At 38.0% G+C, this 26,066-nt stretch overlaps 1 protein-coding gene across 2 annotated transcripts in view; it reads right to left on the bottom strand.

Annotated features, from left to right (window-relative positions):
- Positions 1-26,066, bottom strand: part of LVRN (laeverin) — a 164,618-nt gene that overhangs the window by 7,062 nt on the left and 131,490 nt on the right. For both annotated transcript variants that reach the window (XM_082375682.1, XM_082375681.1), the window contains 12 exons: positions 19,294-19,437; positions 18,233-18,298; positions 18,073-18,138; positions 17,477-17,649; positions 15,447-15,523; positions 14,923-15,062; positions 12,772-12,827; positions 9,025-9,178; positions 7,480-7,574; positions 5,426-5,533; positions 4,525-4,692; positions 4,166-4,303 (listed from right to left, as the gene is read on the bottom strand). In XM_082375682.1, coding sequence (XP_082231808.1) covers positions 4,166-4,303; positions 4,525-4,692; positions 5,426-5,533; positions 7,480-7,574; positions 9,025-9,178; positions 12,772-12,827; positions 14,923-15,062; positions 15,447-15,523; positions 17,477-17,649; positions 18,073-18,138; positions 18,233-18,298; positions 19,294-19,437 — 1,385 coding nt within the window. The remainder of the gene's footprint in view (positions 1-4,165; positions 4,304-4,524; positions 4,693-5,425; positions 5,534-7,479; positions 7,575-9,024; positions 9,179-12,771; positions 12,828-14,922; positions 15,063-15,446; positions 15,524-17,476; positions 17,650-18,072; positions 18,139-18,232; positions 18,299-19,293; positions 19,438-26,066) is intronic.

Genomic DNA, 26,066 nt, shown 5'->3' with positions numbered 1-26,066 from the left:
GCAGGATCAAACCAAAGTTGTTTTACTCAAGCAAGTGTTCCAAAATATATTTTCAGATTAGGCTCCCTGGGAAGAATCTGGGCCCTGGGTAAGGCGAGCAGATGTTCCTGGACTGCTATTGGCAGTGTCTCAACTCTAACGCTTGACTAGCCCTATTGCCTCCTTTCCAGGGCCCTAAGCTCCAGCCAGTTATGACGATCAGTCCCAAGTCGGACTCTCAGCCTGGCCCCCAGGCAATTACTGGTGTCCTCCCTTCCATGTAGAAGGTGAGTTTTTCCACCTGCTTGTTCAAATCCCCCTTCTTCTCTTTGAATCCCTAGAGCACTCTCCATCTGTCCTCTGTCACATTTATCAGAGACCATGTCTTAATCACTTTATAACTCCCAACAACAGCTTGAACTAACTGTGCCTTGGCATAGAAAAACCAGAACTTCTTATTACCAGAAAGAACTTGACAGCTGATCACATACAACATCTTTCATTTTATGCAAGAGGAAACCAAGGCCTAAATGTTAACTAAGAGGCCATCAATAAATAAGTGTTGTTCTAGTTAAAGTTCCAGATGAGAGGGTTAGAGAATTTAGTTTCTCATCTGTCTTTCGCTTGGAACAACTGATCTACTGGCAGAATGACACTTTGTTTACATTAGCATAGACAGTACATAGCAGGATTACAGTGACAAGCCGCTGGGCTAGATGCTAGATTTCCTTCTGACGGGCTTCTTGGAGCTTTATGATGCTAACATATACTGTGAATTTGTGGAGGTTAAAATAGACAGTTTCCAAACCGATGGGCTACTGTCGCCTTTGTTCACAGAAGGCTTGTCAGGGTCTCCATGAATAATGCTCAGTGAAACACACTGGAGAAATACCAGTTTCAAAGCTAATTTGCGAGTGTTCAGTCACATTATAGCAAATTTAAAATAAATCCTTTTCACTTAAATAACATAAAATTTAATTTGTCATCGCATTTGTTTACTTACACTTTTATACTACCTTTATCATTTTATGAAGACTGGTGACATACAAATATTCATGTCAAATATAATTGTTTAATAAGTGCTAAGTAAATATTCTGATGTACAAAGAATAAGGTAAGCATTCCTGTGCCGTTTTAATGTATATAACATTTTGATTATTAATTTGAACTTTTATTTCCTCTTAACAATCCATATATAATATTACTGTCTATTCAAAATCATTTGCAAAATTCAGCAAGACTGGTGACTATAAATTGAATCCTAAAAATAAATGTTTTAGATGTAGAAGGCAAATTTATTTGAGTCTCAAAGACTTTTTGTAGCAGAATGTGTAAGAGGAGTGAACTGAGCTTCATTTATCATAAACAGAAAAGGAAAGGCATCTATTTTCTGAGCATGGCATTTTGTTGATAAAAGATAAAAGCATTTAAGCCATGGTTAAAAGTGAATGCGTTTACAATTCTAAGACCTTCTTAGGGATAATGAAATACCTGTTTAGAGTTTGTTTTGTTTTTTAAAGGAAGTCCTTCTAGACTCGTATTTGATACAGTTAAATCATTTAAACAAATTGCTAGACAGTGGACTTTTTAGAGAGCGTTGCAAACATATTTCTGTTCTCCAACTGCAGAAAAAAGTTCTTCTGAGGAATAAAAATTAAAACACACTTAAATTAAGAGCAATCTTTCCCATGGGTTGCTCAAAGCCATTTGGGGGGCTTAACTAGTTACATGTGCTGTGTATGGTATAGAAAGAGAGGAAAAATAAATTGAGGGGCTGCTTTACCCCCTTAGAGCAGTGTTGTCCAGTAGAATTCTCTCGAGGATGGAAACGCGCTCTATCTGAGCTGTCCAGTATGGTAGCTACTGGCCACACTGAGCACTTAAAACAAGGCTAGTACAACTGACGAACTGAATTTTTTTTTTTTTTTGGCTGTGCCACGAGGCCTATGGGATCTTAGTTCCCCAACCAGGGGTCGAGGATTGAACCTGTGCCCCCTGCAGTGGAAGCGTGGAGTCCTAACCACTGGACCACCAGGGAATTCCCTGAGGAGTTGAAGTTTAAATTTTATTTAATTGTACTTAATTTAAATTTAAATAGCCATATGTTAGCTAGTAGTTACCATATTGAGCAATGCAGGCTTAGATAATGTTTTAATCCAGTGTCAATTGTTTCCATGTTAAACTACACCTGGGTCACCTGGGGTGCTAGAGAAAGGTACAGATTTTGCACCCTATTCTGGCAGATTCTGATTTTCAAGGGGTAGGGTGGGCTTGGGAGTCTTTAGGTGTATGAATCACTCCAGGTAATTACGAAGCTCTGCAACATTAGAAAGTGTCTGGCTTGTGCTTAGGCTCACCCATCTGAGTGTGGATATGGCCCGGGACTGACAGGTACCATGTCACCTTGGGCCACAACAACAATATGAACAATCCTCAACACGTACAAGTGCACACTAAGTGCCAGGCACTAATAAGCCCTGAGCCTGGGAACTAACTGTGAAGCTGCGTCTTTCTCAGGGCCCGGCAGGGCATCCGAAGGCATGGAGAGTCTGATAGGCTGTGGTGATTACAAGCTGGGCCCTCAGGAAAATCATCACTTATTTTTTAAAGGAGCTGTTCTCTCAGCAGTTTAATTCCAAAATTGCTGCTAGATTGTTCCGCAGGATGCTCTGGAAGAAAACAGTCAGGGACTGTAGCTGAAGTGAATGATCTTGGGCAAAACGATCATGGATGGCAGCAAGAGGGCAGATGGCTTCCAGTCCTGGCAAAGCCAGGCATGTCAGCCCGAGAGAGGGCATGGGGGTCAGAGCTTTCGATACAAGCTCCAGGGAGAGAGAACAGAAAGTAACAGACAGCCCTACGAGGCTGGAACCTCTGAAACCTCATGGAACAAGGCGACCTGAGTAAATACTTCTGATGTATACCCAACTCCCAAATTCCCACTGGGAAGTAGGACCTGGGAAGGAGGGCATTACCTTTAATGACTTAAACAAAAATGGAAGACATCATTTACCCCCAAGGTCATAAGGCTCTCTGAACAATGAACCTAGAATGATAATTTAAAACAAGAGATAAGGACAATTTTCTCAATATGTGAGTACGCTATGCATGTCCCCCTGATAAGCCAGAAAAACGGTACTGTACAAAAGAGATTTTATCTACATGTTTAAAATTTCTGATTTAAAAATACATTTTTGGTGTATTGTAAAGGTGTTCAATACATGTCCGTAAAAGAAAAACATTCCATTATTTTGCTGTATAAGAGAACCATATTCAGATTCTTAAACATTTATATTCTAAATATATCCTCTGTTCCAAAGACCTAAATTTATTTGCAAAAAGTATCTTCCAACTTTACAGCTGTGTATGTACCTGAACTGTTGGCTACTCTGATCTGCTAACTCTTCAGTATGCGAATAGTTGTAGGACATATTATTCGAGGCTTTTCAGAATGTATGTTTCAGGCTTTCAGAGACTGTGAAGCTGGGGAGATCCTGGCCTGGAGAAGGATGCTGTCAGATCTCCTTGTCTTCCCAGCCCTTCGACCCTCCCCTGAAGCCCCTCAATAAAACGGCTTGATCCACCCTCCCACCCCTCGCAAAACGAACGTATGGTTAAGTCATGTTCTAGAAAGAGCAGCTATCGAGGGTATGCTGCCTGACTTGTGCATTTCAACGTCTATTTTACCTGGCAGGCTAAGTAGCAAGCAGATTTAATCTTAAAAGGTGAGAAATATAAAAAGTTTGAGAACATGGAAGCCAGATACACAAAGGGAATCTGACAAAAGGCACAAGCAATATCCAAGCTTATGTGGTAATGAACATTGCTGTTTCTTAAAGATATGGTGATGTACTTCACAAAAGAAATGAATGGATGATGTGCACTCATACCAAAAAACATGACTTGCTCTAATCTGGGTCTCTGAAGACAAGATTCTTAGTGGGCACAGTGGGAAACTGAGGTAGATAAGTCCCCCATGCAAATCTACATTCACACAAAAAGGCAAAACTGAGGATAAGTGACCTTATCTTTCACACAGCTAATTTGTGGTGAGACTAAACGCAGGAAAATTTATCAGTTTTCTGATCAATGCAAAGGACTTTAGTGACCTGGCCAGACTAAAGTTGAGCCACTAGCACCAAACCAATGACCTAAATGAAAGAGAGGTCTCACATTTCCTCCTTACCTTTCACTCACAGCTTGCCAATTGTTGATTAAAAAGTCCTTTGCAACGTATCGGCCAACTTCAGAGGCTGCCACAGCTTCGATTATATTTGTTTCATTAAAAGTGAATGGAGATGTAGTGATGGCATACTCCATATATCTGTAAAAGCGCATGTGGCAGAAAATAAATACGTAAACATTATCCCATGGAAAGAGTAAATTTAAATAAATGGAGTTAAAATCCCATATGGTTCTAAGTTACTGAATTATAAGGATGTTTCATATTAATTCTTATATTAGCTTATTTCTATTTTTCTCCCTTTGGTTTATTAATTGCATTCTTCCACCAAGAACCCTTTCAAGGTAAGTTGTAATAATCACCTGTTAAGTATCCATGGATCTTTACTGCAGCTCATTGCATAAGCAAGTTGAATCCTTTCTTCTTCCTTTGTTTTATTATTGTAGATATTTAACAAAAAATCCCATTCTTTATCATTTCCCAAGGCAATGCCATAACATAAAATCACATTTTTAATCGGATAAGGTATTCTGTAAGGTATAACATGCAATGATATTTTTCATAGTAGTTAAGTTATATGTTAATCTAGGTTGTCATACATTTAGAAGTATAAATCTAGAAAAAATGTCTGTGATCTCAGATATAAATATCAAAAGTAGGAATCTAGAGAAGCAATTGTAAAAACTCATTCATATTAACATCTTGAGATCGTCAAATTAGTTTAGAAACTAAGGAGTTTTGAGGGAGAAGTAAATTAGAACAGTACAGACAGTGTTATGTTGATAACTCCGTTTGGTTTCATATCTTATTATCACATTTTCTAAGAGTCCATCTGAGGTCATATTTTAAAGGTAATATAATAACACCAAAATGACAGAGTGTTGGTCTCAGGTGTCAGTGAGACTGCAAACTTACACAGAAAGAGATGCACTGATGCACTTTTACATATGTGAATAAATAACTATAATGAACAACCTAAATAAGACTCGAAATAAGCACAGGTGCTTATTAGGGAATGCACTGGCAATGAGAGGTCCTGGATGAGAATTCCGTGTATAAATTCTAATCTATTGCTATGCACAGACCTCCATGAGACAATTGTGTGTGTGTTTTTTTAAAGGACATTTGAAAAAAATAGTAAGAGAGAGAGATTATCTAAGTAAAAACAAAATGTTCATTCCCAGAGTAAGAGCATCAAAAGGCAGAGAAATTGTTGGTGCTGAAACAGGACAAAAAGAAGGGCAATTACAATATTACACTTACTCATTCTCTGGATGGTTCATCCAGTTTCTGAAGAGGTCTCTTGACAGCTGAAGACAGTCTTCAAGACCCAACCAACACGCAGTTCCAAAAAGTTTCTCCAGTGATATTCTTGAAGGAAATATCGAAGAAAAACATGTATTTTTCATTACTACATTTATTTTTTCTGCCGCCAAGAATATGTGTTTCATAAAAAGATGGGTATTTTAAAACATCCTTCCAATAACATCAGGTTTGTTAAAAAATAGCCTTTGTGGATGGCAACTGTATTTAAGGTTCAGGGAAATATTTGCTGAGAGGCTCTCAGGCACCAAACAAGCTCCAAGACTGGTACTTTTTGAAGATAAGAAATAAATTACTGCCTTCCTTCATCTCCCTCAAACACACACGGGTGTACACACACGTCACATCTGTTATCAATTTATTTTTCCTCCCTTATATAATAACTCCCTTACAGATAAAAAAAAAATGACTTTTAAGTATCTGATATAACACACTTAAAAATAAAGTTCTTTCTCTGCACATGAGAACAGAGGGGATGGTTTACTTCTCTCCTTCGACAGCGAGCCTCCCCTGGCTTAAGCTTCTGTTTCTTCCTCTGCTCTTCCTGGCTATTAACTGTGTCTCCAGAAAAAGAACGGAGGTTTCTGCTTTGTTTTTGTAGCTGAGCAGAGGTACACATTATGATTGCAAATGAAATAAGTTCAAAAGAACATGGAGAAGAACAATGATAAATCCAAATGAGCGGTGCCTTGAGGTGTTGCAGTTTGGAGTAAGAGGTAAAGGAATTCAAGTGGGTCAGAAGTTTCTGGAAAATGCCAAGAGCCAAATCTCCATTGCTCCACCCTCCCTCCAGTTTCATCCCAGCCTGGCCTGACCTTCTGATAAGCAGAAGTAGAATCTCCAGGGGGGGAGACCTTCTGAGAGACAGTTCTGAGCACTCATTTACACATTCACTCCTCTCCCCACCCACCCCAAGCTGGCAGCAGCAAGATGGAATTCTCTGGAAGCACAGTCTAACTCCCTGAGATTGCTCTGAAGAGAACTGGCCCAGGGATGCTACAAAAAGCAGGTCACTTCAGGCCAGTTTAGGAGAGCCAAGGCCATGGCTGGTTAACAAAGGGGCTGCCTGGCTGGGCCTTTCTGTTTGCCTATACAACTTGCCTACCCACTTTCCATCCTAGTTCATCCCCACTGTCTTCCATCCATCTGTAAATCCAACCCTATGTTCGCCCATTCACACGCCCTAGCTCTAAAATTTCTCCCCTCTCAGAAGGATGCTCGTGAGAGAGAATAACCACCTTTTGTATTTCTTACTTGGACTAATTGGTTTCGGCTTGATGTTGACTAGAGCTGTAAATATAATCCCTGTACCATTCATTGTTGGTCACAGATTCCCTCGCTAAATCTGGAAGCCCAGCCTACACACACAAACCTTGTGTCACAGGGAGGCCAGAGGTACTGCAGCCCTGCTTTGCCTTTCACCCCCTTCCCAGAGCAGCATGACAACAGGCATAGTCCCCTAACCGAACCAATGATGGGGAAATTGTTTGCAATACTTGGTCATGCTCACACACAGATGACTGATACAGTTCACTGTCAACCTCCCTAATCATATCTGCATAATGTTAGAATTTCTGTCTGACATAAATAATGGAATTTTTCCCTCTGTCATCAAGAATATACAGAGGGGATTATTTTCCCCCTGTGTTCTTCCCATACCCTTCAATTTGTTTGTATAGGCTGGTTTTGCTTAGCACAACCCTTCATCAATAGTACCACATACTTAAGATTTCAACCAGTAGCCTAAGATTTGAGAATATCAAGCTATAAATTCCTGTGTGTACTTGTATGTGCTTTGCAGGTAAATTAAGATTCCCAAACTACTATTTCCTATTAGGATACATGTAGCTCACCAATCCCAAATCTACTATTCTCAAATGGCACACAAATATCTCAGTGAATCATAACTATTAGTATCTTATTTTATGAATCTGGAAGCCTATCCATCAATATGAATTATTTAATTCAATGATCACTGCTCAAAAAGTACTTACAGAGCTAAATAGTCATCCTGCAATGTTGCCACATTTTCACGAATTATAGTTGAATAAGTATTCCATATTGAGATAAGTCTCTTTAACAGATACTTCTATAAACAATAAAGAAAATACACTGTTAGTTCTGCTCACAACACCCAATTTACACTGCTTTTCTCTTTGTCTGAAAAGACATTAACAGAGAGGTGACAGATATTTCTTCAGAAATAATCTTTATTTGTCACTAAATGTATAACTTTTTAAACCTCTATACATTCAGTTTCCTCAAACATAAGCAATACGTAAACAATATGATGTGTGTCAGCACACTGCTTGGCATATAGTAGGAACTCAATAAATATTAACCATTCTTATCATTTACTATCACCCAAACATTTCCAGTTGTCTTTAAAATAGAGAAAAAATGGAGAAATATAAAACAAACTTTCTACCTTGAAACTTCCATGCTTAGTATATATATCTCTAAAAAACCAAGGAATACTGATTTATGCCTTGGACTAATTTAAGCTCTGACTCCAAAATAAAATTTCTTCAATTGAGCTATCGGCTGGTAAATAATAAGATTACAATAGTCATACACTTACCAATACATCCCTCAGAATAAATTAATGTTATTCATTGAAATTTTTAAAAACAAACATTAGCTTTTACTTCTTTACTCAAAACCAGTGATCAGATGTTATCAGTGAGCCACCTCGATCCCACCAACAAGTGCCTTCTCCTATTGGTCGCCATGCCACATTCAAGTATGTTCCCATCAGCACTTTGTACACTAGATAAAAGAAAGTCTGGAACCCCGAAGTGCTTGTGATCTCGCCTTCAGACTGTCCCAGAATCTCACTTGGAATCATCACCGAACACACTTGCTGTTTTGTCTGTGGCCCTTAACTCTCCAAGGGGCTGCTCCCAAACTTTGGCTTTGGTTTTACCTGTGCCATCTTTCTTATGATCACTGTTAAAGATGTAATAACAGAAATTTCCCCTTTTATAGATGTTATTTTCCCCTTTTATAAGGACAAGATGGCATGGTTATTTCTTCATTCATTAACTCTAATTTCCCCATCTCTCTTCCCAATATCAAAAGCAGCTTCAAAATGTTTACTTTTTTGGCATATAACTCTCTGGTTTTAAGTGCCGGCCCTATAAATCAGAGTATATAAATCATGGATATAGAATTGTGAAAAATCATTCTGTTTGACTAAGAATCTTTTAGGGAAACAGTTGTTAATAGATACTATCCTTTTTTTTATAAGAAAAAAAAAGGCATACCATTTCCATCCACTTCTGGTTTCTTAAGACACATTTATACCTCACCAGGAATTAAGAAACTGTCCAAACTTCTCTCATACTCATCTCCTAGACCAGGTCTATGACTAAGGTATTTTCTTCTAAGAGTAAACAACCATTCCTAAGAAAATGAATATATACAGAACAAATAGACTATCATTTTGGGAAAGACTGCTTTCACAGACACTATCTAAAATATGGAAGGAGGAAGACAGAAATTAAAAAAAAAACCCATCTAACAAAGAATGAAATTACCTTTAATAGTGGATATATATCATGGTTGTTCACATCAGAAACAAGATCCCTGGTCACTAGGTTCACCAAAACTGCATGCCACACTATGATTTCATCTTCTTCAGCAAGGTACTTGGTTAAATCAAGTGCTGTTTCAATCTCTATATAACTGTTTCTGTTTGGTTTAAAAAAAAACCACAGACTCAAAAACTCATATTTGTTCCATGCCTCAGTGCCTGACTTCAATAAGGTATATGAAATCAAGAAGCTAGAGGGTAAAAGTCCCATCTCATTGATGAAGTGGAACCCAAGCAATGTGGACAGACCCTCAATTTCAGTTTGTTAGGTTCAAGTGCCCAAATTCTTGGAGGTTGTAGAAAATCCAGGCCAAGTGTTGGGCTGATTGTCAGGCACTAGAATATTTGTGCATTTAGTATACATTCTTAAGAGACTATAATTTCCATTCAACAAGTATTAATTAAAAGTCATTCTCTATCTAATGCTCTGCCAGATACTAGTAGGAACACAAAACAAGTGAACACAAATAGGACACTCCTCTTGCTTACCAGCGAGGAGCTTATTACTTAGTGAAGAGCTGAGACTTGCACATAAGAAGGTGTTAATAAAAGGCCCTAGCAGAGGCAACGAATACAATAAAGTAGCAAAGAAGAAAAATATATGCGTGTGATGGGAGAGGCAGGGAGGCCTTCTGGAGAAGGAACTTGAGAAAAGCAGTGAAGGAAGGGTAGGATTGGAATAAGTAGAGAGATAGAGGAAGGCAGTTTAAAGTGGGAATTAGTGTGATGGGCAAGAAGATAAAGTGGGAATTAGTGTGATGGGCAGACCAAGTTAACCGAGGCAGGGAATTTCTTTTATGTGTAGTGAGAGATGGGGGTTAATAGGTAAGGTGAATCAAAAGTGTGGAGAGCCTTGAGTATCAGGATGAAGAGTTTACATGTGGTGGGAAGGTGTTTAAACAACCGGGGTAACATCATGAAATCAATGCCTTAAAATTTTGTTGCAACTGTGCTGCAGAAAACAGAATGGAATTCTAATATAAATAGAATTCTAAAGGACTAAAGGCTGGAAGCTAATGCAATAGGCTAGGCAAAGGGTGATGAAAGCTTGGCTTAGCATGGAAGCAGTGAAGGTGGTAAGTGAGGTGAGAATCCAAAAGACATTCCCCAGAACCCCAGAATGAATAGATAAGACATGATGACTTGATGGGAGATGGAGAGAGAGAGAGAGCAGTCAACGATATCGCTGATGTTTCAAGTGTGGGGATGGGAAAAGTAGTAGTAGCTTCGACAGACAGAGAGAAATTGATAGCAGGAGCAATTTAGAGACAGAAATAAAGTTCAATGTTTAAGGTACTGAATTTAAATGACCACAGGATAAACAGAAGACAGGAGGAGACAAATAGACATCTAGATTTAGAAGTCATCAACATATCCTTTCATAAACATTTATTGCGTACCTTATATCTGCTAGGCACTGTACATGTACATAATAAAATGATCACTGAAACCATCAGAAGGCATGAATTATCCAGAGGAAAGATAGAAGAAAGTAACATAATCATGATTGGTCTTAAGGATGCTCACGGCAGCAGGAAAAAGAGAAGTCAGATCCTGGAGGAAAGCTAGGTTTGCATATTGGAGCCCCAGGAAGTCAAAAGAGAAGTTTGCAGGAGGATGTGGTTAACAGTATAAAGTCATGATAATCTTAGAGAAATGTTTCAGCAAAGTAGTGGGCGGGGAAATGTGCTGTACATCACATGGGGAAAAGTAGTAAAAAAACGAGGGATAAAACATGCAGACCTTCATTCAAGAAATACAACAGGCCAAAGAAAGAGAGAACACACTGCATCATTTATTATGTGTACTCCTTAATTTTACTGTCTGGAATTTAAGTTCTGAACATACATTCATTTTCCTGGTTAGAAACTTATCAGCAGATCTTATATTGAGTAAATCCAATATAAATGAAATCAATAATTCTGTATTACACTAAAATTCAGTCTCATTAAAATTATACCTACAGTCATCATTTTTAGGTAACAAAAATCACTTCAAAATCTTAATTGATAGTCTATTTATTTCCAGAAACTTTTTTTTTTTTTTTTGGATACATCAATTACTTTATTTCCTTAACTTCCAGTATCTTAGAAAAATATGATCACATCTTCTACAATCTTCCTAAATTTATCCATTTTAACATTTAACAGTCTTTACAAATGCAAGTCTGAATCGCTTGTATTTTACCTAAGCTTTTACTCTTGATCGAGATTTTAAAAATAATGATTCTTATACATTTTGCAGTAATCCTATAAATATTTAAACACTATTACTTTTTTCTATTTACATCATCTCTACTGCATTCTTCTAAAGGTTTTCCTTCAAGGGCTTCCTTTTTTTTTTTTCTCATGGAAAGGCATTTTATTTTATTTATTTATTTTTACAAATTTATTTATTTTATTTTTGGCTGTGTTGGGTCTTCATTGCTGCACGCAGGCTTTCTCTAGTTGTGGCGAGCAGGGGCTACTCTTCCTTGTGTTGTGCAGGCTTCTCATTGCGGTGGCTTCTCTTGTTGCGGAGCACAGGCTCTAGGTGTGCAGGATCAGTAATTGTGGCACACGGGCTCAGTAGTTGTGGCTCAAGGGCTCTAGAGCGCAGGCTCAGCAGCTGTGGCGCACGGGCTTAGTTGCTCCGCGGCATGTGGGATCTTCCTGGACCAGGATCGAAGCCGTGTCCCCTGCATGGGCAGGCGGATTCTTAACCACTGCGTCACCAGGGAAGTCCCAGGCGTTTTATTTTAAATACAGCAGTGTGTACATGTCAATCCCAAACTCCCAATCTATCCCCCCATCCTCTTCCCCTCAGGGCTTCCTTTTAAAACACTGAATTTTCTTTGCTGCTCCTTTAAGAGTCTTTCAAAGTTTCTCCATAATCAGTTTAAACCTTATTATACCAAAGCTAATTTGATTGAAAATATACGATTTTCATATAATTAACTACCAAGTTTTGACTTGAGAAAGAACATATTCCTTCTTGTCAAATTGTTGTAAAAAACATTGTTTTCTGTGGCTTTCATTTCTAATAGTAGTGGATGTTATTGCTCTTATCCTGATAATGACTTTTCTGAATTGCCTTTTTTTCTAATTTTTTTTATTGTTGCAAAATACACATAACATTTGTCTTCTTAACCGTTTTAAAGTGTATGGTTCGCTAGTATTAAATACATTCATATGTATAACTGATGCACTTTGCTGTACAGCAGAAACTAACACAACCTTGTAAATCAACTGTACGCCAATAAAAATTTTTTAAAAATACATTCATAATGTTGTGCAACCATCATCACTATCCATCTCCATAATTCTTTTCATCTTGTGAAACTGAAACTCTATACCCATTAAACAATATCTCCCCATTCCCCCCTCCCACCCTCCTGCACCAGCCCTTGGCAACCACCAGTCTTTCTGTCTCTCTGATTTTAAGTACCTCATGTAAATGGAAACATACAGTATTTGTCTTTCTGTGCCTGGCTTATTTCACGTAGCTTAATGTCCTCAATGTTCATCCATGTTGTTGCATATTCTAGCAACTTTTATATCATAAATTCCACAATAACCACAGAATTTGATCCTAATCTTAATAAGTTAGGGCCTGTGTATACTAAAGAACCAAGTTCATAGTGATGAGGTTATTATTTTTATAAATTTCTCAAGGTACACGCTAAAATGATGAAAGAAGAAAATATACTCACTTAGACAAGGAAAAGGCATCATCAACCAACTGAAGTCTGTGAATAACAGGAATAGCCTGCAAATGAGATCCAAAAATGTTCAGGAAAAGATGAGAACATTGTTAGTGAAAAAATCATTTTCAAAATAATAACAACATTTAAAGATCACTGCTGCTTACAAAGCACTTTCATGTGAATTATGTACAGAGAAATGATCATTTCTAAGGATAGTCCCCAAAATTTATTCATTATACATCTGCTTTTGATAAGTGATCCCTCTGGACATCAATCATAAGGCTTAAATATGGCTGAGAGTTTTGCCAAAATACTCTGTGAAAAACAGCATGTTAAAAAATAAAACAGGAAGCCAAGTTTAAAGGGCCTCTCCAAAACAGAAAGTATACATTAAATTGTATCACAATGTCCAAATTGTTGTCAGGGGACTTTTTGGCATAGGAAGCCTTAAAGAATATTACTTAGCACTATTTTGGCAATAGTGAGGTACTCTTTTTCAATGGTATCTCTCTTCTCAAGAGTTTACTAATTTGACAATACCACCAACAGAGGCCTTTGAATCATGAAAAGGCAGGAGTCAACTGCCAACCTAACTCCTCAGGCTTCGGTTTGAGCTCCCTGGCGTTGTTAGGCCACAGGTCTCTGTCTCAGCTTGTGTCCTAAGGGTGCCCAAAGTTTCCTACAGCAGTCCTTCAATACCCCCCCAGTATGTTCATATGTGTGGTCCCAGAAAATATATCTTCACAACATCCCTTTAAGCATCTGAACAAGCCAAGCTTAATTCTCTCCTTTGTTGTAGTCGCATATCTTTTCTGGCAGTAATAATAACACTTACATTTTCTAGATTAATATTAATAATAGAAATGTTTTATTTGCTCAGCAATTATGTTGTAGGAATAATTGACCCCGGTTTTTCAATAAGTAAATCTACACGGGTTTCAAGAAATCATAGCTATAATGGCATGACCTAGTGCTTCCATGGCTAAGACTGCCCTTAGAAATTAAAAAGAATTTAGCTACTCTGAAAAAGATTTTTTAATAAAGTATTATTATAACTGTTTTTTGTACCTTTATTCAAAAGACCAATGATAATTTTTTAAAATTACTGATCATGTTCTGAATGCCCGAACTGTGTCAGGCCTCTGTTAAACATAATACACACATCACCTTATTTAATCTTCACAACAACCCTTTAAGGTCTATTACACCCATTATTATACTGATAAGGAACCCAAGGCATCACTGGGCAAACAAGAGGCCCAAGGTCACACATCTGGTACATGATGAACAAAAATAAGAACACAAGTCTACCTGACCCAGAACCCGAGCTCTGGACCAGTATACTGTGCACTGCCTCTCCTGCCAGAGAGGCTGCTGTGTGACTCACAGAACTTTCGAAGAGAGAGACACCTAAGATATCTTTTAGTTCAACTCTCTAGTTTTATGAATAGAGACTAAATGAACAGCCCAAGATTTCACAGCAGAGCCAACTCTATAGACCTCTAAGCCAGCATCCATCTCCACCAATGGAGATTTGGTTTAATTCAACCAATTAAAATCTGACTGATAAGAGCTAGCCAATGTTTTAATATTTCTATATTGCATAATAATTTACAGTTGTTTTACAACTTAAAGCAATATTGGATTATTACTGATAGCTTGTGAATTAAATTCTCTCCTTTGAGGGAGGGTGAAAATACAGTTTTTAGAAAATTAACATTTTCCAGCATATACGTACTGGCACCTATTATGGGCTTTGAAATTTTAAGTATATGTTTACTTACATCATCTCTAATCCTCGTAAGGAATAAGAAAGATATGATATTATTCCCATTTTAAAGTGAAGAAATTGAAGCAGAACATTTAACTTGCCTAAGATCACAAAGTTAATGGTTAATAGGAAATTCTTCTGATTTTTTTACCTAGAAAGGTAAAATTATTGTGGAAAAGTGAGATTAATGTTCAAAAACACGATGCATTCAACCAAAACCTCTCCCTTCTAAGAATAAGAAAAAAAAATCCAGTATGCCTTGGGGTGAGGGTTGGCAACAGGGGGTCAGGTTCCCACCAGACAGGTTAATGAAAGCTCAACCTCTAAAGGCTAGAGAGTGCAATATTAATGATATTTAATAAAAGGTGTAAAAAAAATAACCTTACCTTAGGATCTTTTTCAAGCTGTTGATTTAATTTCTTCCAACCAAATTTATCATAGTTAACTCTATAATATCCAGTCATATTCAAATTTAAAATCACCCAGTCATGATCAGAATCTGAAACCTGCATTTCAGGGAATACTTCTACAAAGAAACAGGTGAAAAGTTTGAAATGGTACATTTTAAAAATATTTTACTACATGTCTGTACTACACCCTCTTAATTCTAAACACTAAGTCCAATAAAACAAAAAGTAAAGATATTGTAAAATATGTATTGATCTTACCACATAATTATATTTTTTCACATATAATGGCTTTTGATTAGAAACTTTTCTTTAAAGCTCTATGTTCAACAAGAATGATACAATATTTTAGTTTTAAACAAGATAGCTTTTCAAAAGATAGACATTTCAACATTTTAGTCTCTGCCTTTATATATATATATGTTTACACACACATATATATACATACACGTATATATATTTGCATATATATGTGAAGATATTTTTAAAAATTTGTTACTTACTGCTGCTTTTATCTAGCCAGACTAAAGACTGTGTAGTTCCATTTTTTATCCAAAGAATAGGTACAATCCACGTGTCACTTTTTGGAAAAAAATTAAAAATTCAGTTAATGTTCACACGTAAGAATATCAGCTCTGAGCCAATATTAAATAAGATGATAAAATAACAGAACTCAAATTCTTTGGTCATTCCCTGTGGATATGCAGGACTTTGCTCTTAGAATTATTCACTGTTGTTTCACAAGTCAGTTTTGCTTTGGCTATTTGTTTACTCTCTTGTTGTGTCTTATAGATTTGCTTCTTTTTATAATTTAAGGTAGCTACTAAGACTCTCCTGTATTTGAAACTTTCAAGGCCTGTTTATATTAAATTACAGCCACCTGGCCTTACTCAGGGGTCATTCAAATGCTACAGACAGACCCAAAGCTATCTGTGCCAAGAGAGTTGAATAATCAGTTAAGAAGAAAATGCTTGACAAACATTTCAAAATGCTTCTCCACCTCAAGCTTTCTCCTCGTCTGAAAAGTGTTCAACAAAAATAAGCCAGATTACTCATATTAACTGAATGCTGGCATTCTTCCCACATTGGTGGACATGACATTGTTGAAGTCGCTGACCACAGGGAGGACATTAGTCATCTGAAGAGACACACTACTTGGAATTTGGGCAATATTTCCAATCTTGCTCAAACGCTCACAAGTCTGGTTTCTCAGACTTTGAACTGAGGGTCTCTGCTTATGTGATAGCTAAGGCCACCTCTTCTCACAAGTCATGAAGTATCACAGGGAGAAGGGAATTGCATGTCTCCTGTTCCCTCCCCTGGGGTTTTAAAGAAAGAGTAGGACAACTTGAAAATTTTGGTGGTGATATATGAAAATTAATTACTTATTTGTGCTGATACTTAATATAATGAGATCTGAGGATCAAAACTTTTATCAAAAACAGTTGGAAGGGCTTCCCTGGTGGCGTAGTGGTTAAGAATCCACCTGCCAATGCAGGGGACACGGGTTTGAGCCCTGGTCCAGGAAGATCCCCCATGCCGTGGAACAACTAAGCCGTGCGCCACAACTACTCAGCCTGCGCTCTAGAGCCTGCGAGCCACAGCTACGGAGCCCACATGCCACAACTACTGAAGCCCACGAGCCTAGAGCCTGTGCTCTGCAACAAGAGAAGCCACATCAATGAGAAGCCCGCATACTGCAACAAAGAGTAGCCCCCTCTCACCAAAACTAGAGAAAGCCCACGTGCAGCAACAAAGACACAACACAGCCAAAAATAAATAAATAAATGTATTTTTTTTTAAAAAGTTGAAAATTATCTAACAAGAAAGAGGAGGAAAGGGAAGGAGAAAGTGATGAATGTTAAGCCACTTTATATTTATTATTCCATTTCACTTCTACAACAATCCCCTGGGATATATGTTATTACATTTACTTTATAGATAAGGCAACTGAAACTCAAGAGATTTTGAATAAGACTTACCTAAGGTTTGAATTTGGGATCTATAATTCTAACATTTTAGGTATGGCTACAGAAGCACAGATAAGTGCATGGGCAGACATGCACAGAATTATTCCTCAAGGATACAGTCACCATTCAGTTCCGTTTCTAGGGAAGGGAAGACAACATTGCAACAGGATCCCCTTTCTTCTTAACTAACAGGAGGCTTTTCAGGCTCTATTTTATTGCCTTTCACACAGAATTCCGACTAATTCATGACTTCTGTCTAAAGGACAGAAGAGAATGCATAACACCCAAAGCTTTGGTCATGGGTGTGGCCCTATATCCCAGGGGAGGGGCACTGCTTGAACCCCTAAATGAAGGTCTCTGGCCTTGCTCAGCACATGAGGGGCTCTGCCCCATCCTAGCACGCCAGCGACATCCTGCATGGAGCACTCAGTCACCATCCCAGAATCACCTCATGGAAGGGTGTGTACCCAGTAGGGGTTATGCTTCCTCACCCACAGGCTGGTTTCCATTTGATCAGAGCTCAATCCCAGGGAAGGTGAAGATAGAGGAGCAAATCTACCTACCTGTGGGTTAGAAGGGTCTGATTTTTAACCTTTCCAAGATAAAATGGCTCCTGTTTCATGACGCCAGTAGATACATTTAAGGTGATAACTGGAAAACCACTCTGGTGTGTCCAACTGTCCATGATGCTTTTTACTGTTGCTGGCAAAAGAATTTTACTCTGGTCATCTATGGCCTGTTTTAAAAAAAATCATCACAAAAGCAGATATTTATCATCAAAATCTTTTGAGGTAGCAATCTCCTAAAAGAAACTACATAGCTACTCTCTTCCTCATTTATATAGTACAATAATTCCAGTGGGTGATATTCTGGACCAAATTTAATTCTGTTCAACTCTCTATATATGAATGGTTCCTTCCTTAGTTCATTCATTCACTCATTCATTCATTCACTGAACACATTTTTTATGGATCTAACATATGCAGGCTCTCTTCTGGGCATTGGGAATATAGTGGTAAAGACTAAAGAAGCAACCCCTGACTTAAAGGAGTGTCACAAACAAGGAAAGATGGTTTTCCTGTGGCATCACCATACACACATGGCCTCCCGATCTTAAAAAACAACTCAGCAAAAACATGGCAGGAAATGAGAGAATTACCATTTGAAAGTGCCTCCATAGATCATCTTGCTCAGCATTTGAGTAAGAAAATGTCTCCAAATATGACTGTTAAAATAGAAAAGTTAAGGTTAAGATAAATAACATGCCAAAGCAATTTATATTTACTATTTTCCAGGTAAAAACAATTTTGTAAACTCACCTTAAGTGCGCTGATAAATATTTTCTCATTCAAGAAACTAGAAAGCATCCGGGCCAGAGACGCTCCCTAAGACATAAAAAGCTGTCCATTATTTAAACAAAATTCGGTATCTAAATATTGACGCATTCCATTCTGATAAGCAAGATTCTGGGCTGTGCTCCTTTTTGCATTGCGCACTTTAGTTGAATGTCTGGGTTATCCCCAAATGTGCTAATAAAATAGGAGATTGTCACTAATTAATAGGTAAAAGATGAGAAAATGTCCTACATATAAAGAGTTCAGGGTGCAGAATAGTTTTTAAACTGAGATACTCATACGGCAAGTGTAAAGAAAAAAATGTTGCCTGCCATTCCAGTTCTACAAGGATCAGCCATTAGCCACTGCAGATGCCCACTGAGAGGGCACCCTGGGGGGAATTCAGGATGGAGAAAAACAGGAAGCATTCTGTGCTTTGAATATACTGGCCCCTAGATAGTTAAGATGCATATGTAAGGAAAAATTTCAATGACCCCAGATTCTTACATTTTTCCATGTACAGAAAAGCACTAAAATTATTAACTTGAGATGTCTGTTCCTTGTGACTAGCAGTAATCTTTTTATGCTTGACTGCATGTTTTTCCCAGCAAAAAAGTTCAGATATATCCTGGCCCCTCCCTTACCTCTTTGGAGTAGTTTCTCAGAGCACTCTGGGAGGCTGTCTCCTGGGCTATAGTCCTCAGTAAGATTCCTGAATAAAACTTAACTCACAACTTTTATGTTGTGTGTTCTTCTTTCAGTCGATACAAGAACAAATTTCCACCAAGCAGAAGGGTTCACCTTAAAAGTAGCAAGCTAAGTCTATATTAATAAAGGTAGATGATACTGAGCACCTATCGTAGTTGATTAATATTTACTAGATAAGAGCTGATCTAACCACGTTTTCTGAAATCCATCTACTGAATAATATTAAGGTTTTTGTACCAAAGTTGTGTAGTAGTACATTAGTCTAGGACCCTTAGAATCCATTTTATGTAGCTTTCTGCAAGAGTGCATAACAAATGTAAATGTGTAACTGATTTTACCTTGTTGTAAGTAAATAGGTCAAAGAGCTCGTTTATTTCATTGGTTTCTGTGAAATTTTCCACCTTCATGGAGACGGCTCTAGATACCAGGGCATGATCTTCTCTGAGGACACCATGTAAAATGTTAGAAAAAAAGATCTCATTCTAAAAGGAAAACATTGAGCCACGTTAACTTCTGAGGTGTCACAGAAACACCAAGTTCAATGTTCCTAAAATACTTTCAAAAACTAACACTGAAGAAAGGAAAAATCAATAATTGAGAAGTACTCTTTGGGCTACAATGGGCCAAATAAGTTAGGATTCCTTGAATAACAAAACTCTAGGATACTTTCCTTCCCATTTAGTATCCTTTTTTATTTCAATTAAAAAAAAATCAATTACAAAAGTTAATGTGGTTGCCAAGAGAGACATCTACATTCCCCTAAGGAGGTTCCTGGCCACCCAGACAGGTCCTCCAGGGAACAGCATCTCTAGGTGGTTTTAACCCTCTAGAATTTTATTGGTAATTTTATTAGCAATCCCTTAAAATTTATCAGTCTCTGTTACATGGACATTTATAAACCAAAAGCATGCCAGATTTACAAATTCACAATGATGCTGATGTAATATTAATTATTAGAAATAAATCCACAGACTGGATACTCATGCATGAAGAGATGGCAATTATTTATATTTTAATAAGTACAGAACTACCCAAAAGACTAGATCTCTCTTAGACACATGACAAGGGCCATTTCTTTCTGAAGGAAAGCTAGAAGGAAAACCAAAGAATAGTCAAGAGGTACCTGGGAAGACAGAGCCAAAGAAAGAGCAGTGGAGAAGCTACAGGGACAGCTTACTCATACCCTGGAGAGCCGGGCGAGCACTTGGTAATCTACATGAAGTCTCAGCTCCCTAGTGACTCTTGCCGGGGTCCCCAAGTTGACTCTCTCACCCCTCAACAGTGTCAAATAAATTTTCAAACTCTGCCCCACTTCCATTTGCCAATGTTCCAATCAACCCTCTCCTATTAGCACATTATGTTTAGATTTATTAATACTTTGGTTAAGCTATCATCAAACTCTGCTCTTCCCCAAATGAGAAAGCCTGTCATTTAGAGCAATGCATGTCAAACTTTAATGTCAACAAGGATCCCCTGGGGACTTTGTCAAACTCATATTCTAACAGTTGGTCTGGGCTGGGGACTGTATTTCTAATAAAATACCAGGTGATGCTGATGTTGCTAGAGAATCACACTTTGAGAAGCAAGGATTTAGAGGAGACATCTGCCTAAGTCTGACCTTATTCATTAAGTATAGATTTTACTAATTTAACACCCAAGAGCTCTTGAGAGTGTGCACTGTTGACCCATAACACAATGAAGAAAATAGCAAAAATAAAAAACACCCATAAGCCCACACCCTACAATAACTCCCATTAGAATGTTTAGTCCAGCTCTTTCCAATCTTTTTTCCTATCTATTTATTTATTCTCATATTTGTAAAAACAACCTTTTTAATTTACTTATTATAGTATTCATTTAGAAATTTTGCTGTCTTGTCTTTGTAACTATTCCTAATAATGGCCACTGCATTGTAAGTGAAATAAACGTAACTTGGAAAGAAATAAACCAAACCTTAATCATGGTTATCACAGGGTGGTCAAATCACAGATGATTTTCTTCTTTTCAAAGTACTGCAGATATAACTTTTGCAAAAGCAAAACATTAAAATAAATAAATACACAGCTGCAAAATACCCCATAATGTCAATGGACCATAGTTGACAATCATTTCCCTATTAGTTAGGCATTTAAGTTGCTTCCAGTTTTGTTTTACAGTTATAAAAAATATATTAATGAACACTTTTGTACATATAGCGTTTTCCATATTTTGTGGGGGTTTTCTCTCTCAGAATGGATTGCCTGTCTCTCTTCTGCTTGCCTGGTATAAGGTTTTACATAATCTTCTTGGTTTCATCAGAATCACACAAGGTAACTGTGACTAATGAGACGAACACCTCTTCCTCAACATCCCTCAGGTTTTCTACTCTGGGCCTCCCATAAGGTGATGCTCATCCCAGCCTGTTCCACTCCTGGAGGGAAACTCTACGTAAAAAGTGATACCAGCTTTTTAAAAAACATTATCTAGCTACTGCATACAGTGATTGGATAAAGCGAGTCTAGAAACTCACCATTACTTTCTTCCTGCAAGGTGTGAGATCCCAGAGAACAAAACCTGTTTCTATTAAATCTACTATTATCCTAAGAAATATAACAGTATTTATGATAATAAATTTGTATGGAATATCATTGTGGTTAAAAGCACAGGCTTTGGAGTTGAGCTGCCTGGGTTTGAATCCTACTGCAGCCTCTTAGGAGTTGTATCACTCATAAAAGGCAACCAATTTCATCACTCTGAAACTCAGTTTCACCTCTGAAAATGCAGGAAGCAACACTGTCCTCACTGGATTATTATCAGGTCTAAATTAATTTACATAAAATTTTTAGCACTGTGACTGGCAAATAGAGCACGCTCAGTAAGGGTTAACCACTACTGTGATTATATTATTATTATTATTTCTTCAGAGTTGTTTGGAGGCTTGAGTCAGATAATGTACTTGCGCAGTACTCTATAAGCACATAATGAGTGCTTAGTAAAATGGTGGCTGTCACAACAGTGCCTGTTAGATACTCAATAATCTATTGAATGACTGTATAAAACTTATTTTACAAATGAGGAACGAAAACTCAGAAATGTTCAGCTACTTGCCTCAGCTTACAGTGATCATAAAAACATAGCGAGATCTGACAGGCTGCAAGGCCCTTATGTGCCCTTTCCCTCCACCGAGACTGCTGCTTCCTTGGACCAGGCAGAAGAGGGGCGGAAAAACGTCAGTGAGTAGCAATGTCAGAGCTGGAGCTTCAGAGATCAAGAAACCAATTGAAATGTTCTGGATCCTTGACCATGACCCATTCATCTCGTACTTTAATAATTTTCAGCTGAAATTAGACCAGTTAGAAAAAATGGAAATCTGTTTCTGCATATGGTTCTGTGATGCTCTTTACTCAATTTCAATCCAATGACTAGATTAAAAGGAAGCCAAAGATTTGATCTCTCAAAGATCATTGAAACAGGGCCTTAAGCTTTTAAAAAACAAAGCTCATGGCAATATTCTCAAGCTCCAGGATCTGATACTCTTCTGGCAAGGGTTATATTTCACTCAGCTCTACATGGGATTGAGAAATGTACACTCAGAAAAGAGTGATTAAGAATCAATGATAAGGGGACATTGGTTCAAGATGGCAGAGTAGAAGGACGTGCTCTCACTCCCTCTTGCAAGAGCACCAGAATCACAATTAACTGCTGAACAATCATCGACAGGAAGACATTGGAACTCACCAAAAAAGATACCCCACATCCAAAGACAAAGGAGAAGCCACAATGAGATGGTAAGAGGGGCACAATCACATTAAAATCAAATCCCATAACTGCTGGGTGGGTGACTCACAAACTGGCAAACACTTATACCACAGAAGTCCACCCACTGGAGTGAAGGTTCTGAGCCCCATGTCAGGCTTCCCAACCTGGGGGTCTGGCAACGGGAGGAGGAATTCCTAGAGAATCAGACTTTGAAGGCTAGCAGAATTTGATTGCAGGACTTCAACAGGACTGGGGGAAACAGAGACTCCACTCTTGGAAGGCACACACAAAGTAGTGTGCACACCGGGACCCAGGGGAAGGAGCCGTGACCCCATAGGAGACTGAACCAGACCTACCTGCTAGTGTTGGAGGGTCTCCTGCAGAGGCAGGGGGTGGCTGTGTCTCACTGAGAGGACAAGGACACTGGTGACAGAGATTCTGGGAAGTACTGCTTGGTGTGAGCCTTCCCAGAGTCCACCATCAGCCCCACCAAAGAGCCGGGTAGGCTCCAGTATTGGGTTGCCTCAGGCCAAATAACCAACAGGCAGAGAACCCAGCCTGACCCATCAGCAGACAAGCGGATTAAAGTTTTACTGAGCTCTGCTCACCAGAGCAACAGCCAGCTCTACCCACCACCAGTCCCTCCCATCAGGAAACTTGCTCAAGCCTCGTAAATAGCCTCATCCACCAGAGGGCAGAGAGGAGAAGTAAGAATAACTACAATCCTGCAGCCTGTGGAACGAAAACCACATTCACAGAAAGATGGACAAGATGAAAAGGCAGAGAGCTATGTACCAGATGAAGGAACAAGATAAAACCGCAGAAAAACAACTAAATGAAGTGGAGATAGGCAACCTTCCAGAAAAAGAATTCAGAATAATGAGAGTGAAGATGATCCAGGACCTTGGAAAAAGAATGGAGGCAAGGATCGAGAAGATGCAAGAAATGTTTAACGAAGACCTAGAAGAATTAAAGAACAAACAAACAGAGATGAACAATACAATAACTGAAATGAAAAATACACTAGAAGGAATCAATAGCAGAAAAACTGAGGCAGAAGAACGGGTAAGTGACCTGGAAGACAGAATGGTGGAATTCACTGCTGTGGAACAGAATAAAGAAAAAAGAATGAAAAGAAATGAAGACAGCCTAAGAGACCTCTGGGACAACATTAAACAACATTCACATTATAGGGGTCCCAGAAGGAGAAGAGAGAGAGAGAGGACCCGAGAAAATATCTGAAGAGATTACAGTCGAAAACTTCCCTGACATGGGAAAGGAAATAGCCACCCAAGTCCAGGAAATGCACAGAGTCCCATACAGGATAAACCCAAGGAGAAACACACCGAGACACAAAGTAATCAAACTGGCAAAAACTAAAGACAAAGAAAAACTATTGAAAGCAGCAAGGGAAAAACGACAAATAACATACAAGGGAACTCCCATAAGGTTAACAGCTGATTTCTCAGCAAAAACTCTACAAGCCAGAAGGGAGTGGCATGACACATTTAAAGTGATGAAAGGGAAGAACCTACAACCAAGATTACTCTACCCGGCAAGGATCTTATTCAGATTCGATGGAGAAATCAAAAGTTTTACAGGCAAGCAAAAACTAAGAGAATTAAGCACCACCAAAGCAGCTGTAAAACAAATGCTAAAGGAACTTCTCTAAGTGGGAAACACAAGAGAAGAAAAGGACCTAGAAAAACAAACCCAAAACAATTAAGAAAATGGTAATAGGAACATACATATCAATAATTACCTTAAACGTGAATGGATTAAATGCTCCAACCAAAATACACAGGCTCGCTGAATGGATACAAAAACAAGACCCATATGTATGCTGTCTACAGAGACCCACTTCAGACCTAGGGACACATACAGACTGAAAGTGAGGGGATGGAAAAAGATATTCCATGCAAATGGAAATGAAACGAAAGCTGGAGTAGCAATATTCATATCAGATAAAATAAACTTTAAAATAAAGAATGTTACAAGAGATAAGGAAGGACACTACGCAATGATGAAGGGATCAATCCAAGAAGAAGATGTAACAATTATAAATATATAGGCTCCCAACATAGGAGCACCTTAATACATAAGGCAACTGATAACATCTATAAAAGAGGAAATCGACAGTAACACAATAATAGTGGGGGGACTTTAACACCTCACTTACACCAATGGACAGATCATCCAAAATGAAAATTACTAAGGAAACACAAGCATTATATGACACAATAGACCAGATAGATTTAATTGATATTTATAGAACATTCCATCCAAAAACAGCAGATTACACTTTATTCTCAAGTGTGCATGGAACATTCTCCAGGATACCTCACATCTTGGGTCACAAATCAAGCCTCAGTAAATATAAGAAAACTGAAAACATATCAAGCATCTTTTCAGACCACAACGCTATGAGATTAGAAATCAATTACAGGGAAAAAAACGTAAATAACACAAACACATGGAAGCTAAACAATACGTTACTAAGTAACCAAGATATCACTGAAGAAATCAAAGAGGAAATCAAAAAATACCTAGAGACAAATGACAATGAAAACACGACAATCCAAAACCTATGGGATGCAGCAAAAGCCGTTCTAAGAGGGAAGTATATAGCAATACAAGCCTACTTCAAGAAACAAGAAAAATCTCAAATAAACAATCTAACCTTACACCTAAAAGGAACTAGAGAAAGATGAAGAAACAAAACCCAAAGTTAGTAGAAGGAAAGAAATCATAAAGATCAGAGCAGAAATAAATGAAATAGAAATAAAGAAAACAAGAGCAAAGATCAATAAAATTAAAAAGCTGGTTCTTTGAGAAGATAAACAAAATTGATAAGCCATAGCCAGACTCATCAAGAAAAAGGGGGAGAGGACTCAAATCAATAAATTAGAAATGAAAAAGGAGAAGTTACAACAGACACTGCAGAAATACAAAGCACCAAAAGAGACTACTACAAGCAACTCTATGCCAATAAAACGGACAACCTGGAAGAAATGGACAAATTCTTAGAAAGGTATAACCTTCCAAGACTGAACCAGGAAGAAATAGAAAATATGAACAGACCAATCACAAGTAATGAAATTGAAACTGTGATTAAAAATCTTCCAACAAACAAAAGTCCAGGACCAGATGGCTTCACAGGTGAATTCTATCAAACATTTAGAGAAGAGCTAACACCCATCCTTCTCAAACTCTTCCAAGAAATTGCAGAGGAAGGAACACTCCCAAACTCATTCTATGAGGCCACCATCACCCTGATACCAAAACCAGACAAAGATACTACAAAAAAAGAAAATTACAGACCACTATCACTGATGAACATAGATGAAAAAATCCTCAAAAAAATACTAGCAAA

The sequence above is a fragment of the Balaenoptera borealis genome (assembly GCF_965194805.1).
Source record: "Balaenoptera borealis genome assembly, chromosome: 2".
NCBI lineage: Eukaryota > Metazoa > Chordata > Mammalia > Artiodactyla > Balaenopteridae > Balaenoptera > Balaenoptera borealis.
This window is presented reverse-complemented; position numbering and strand designations above follow the sequence as displayed.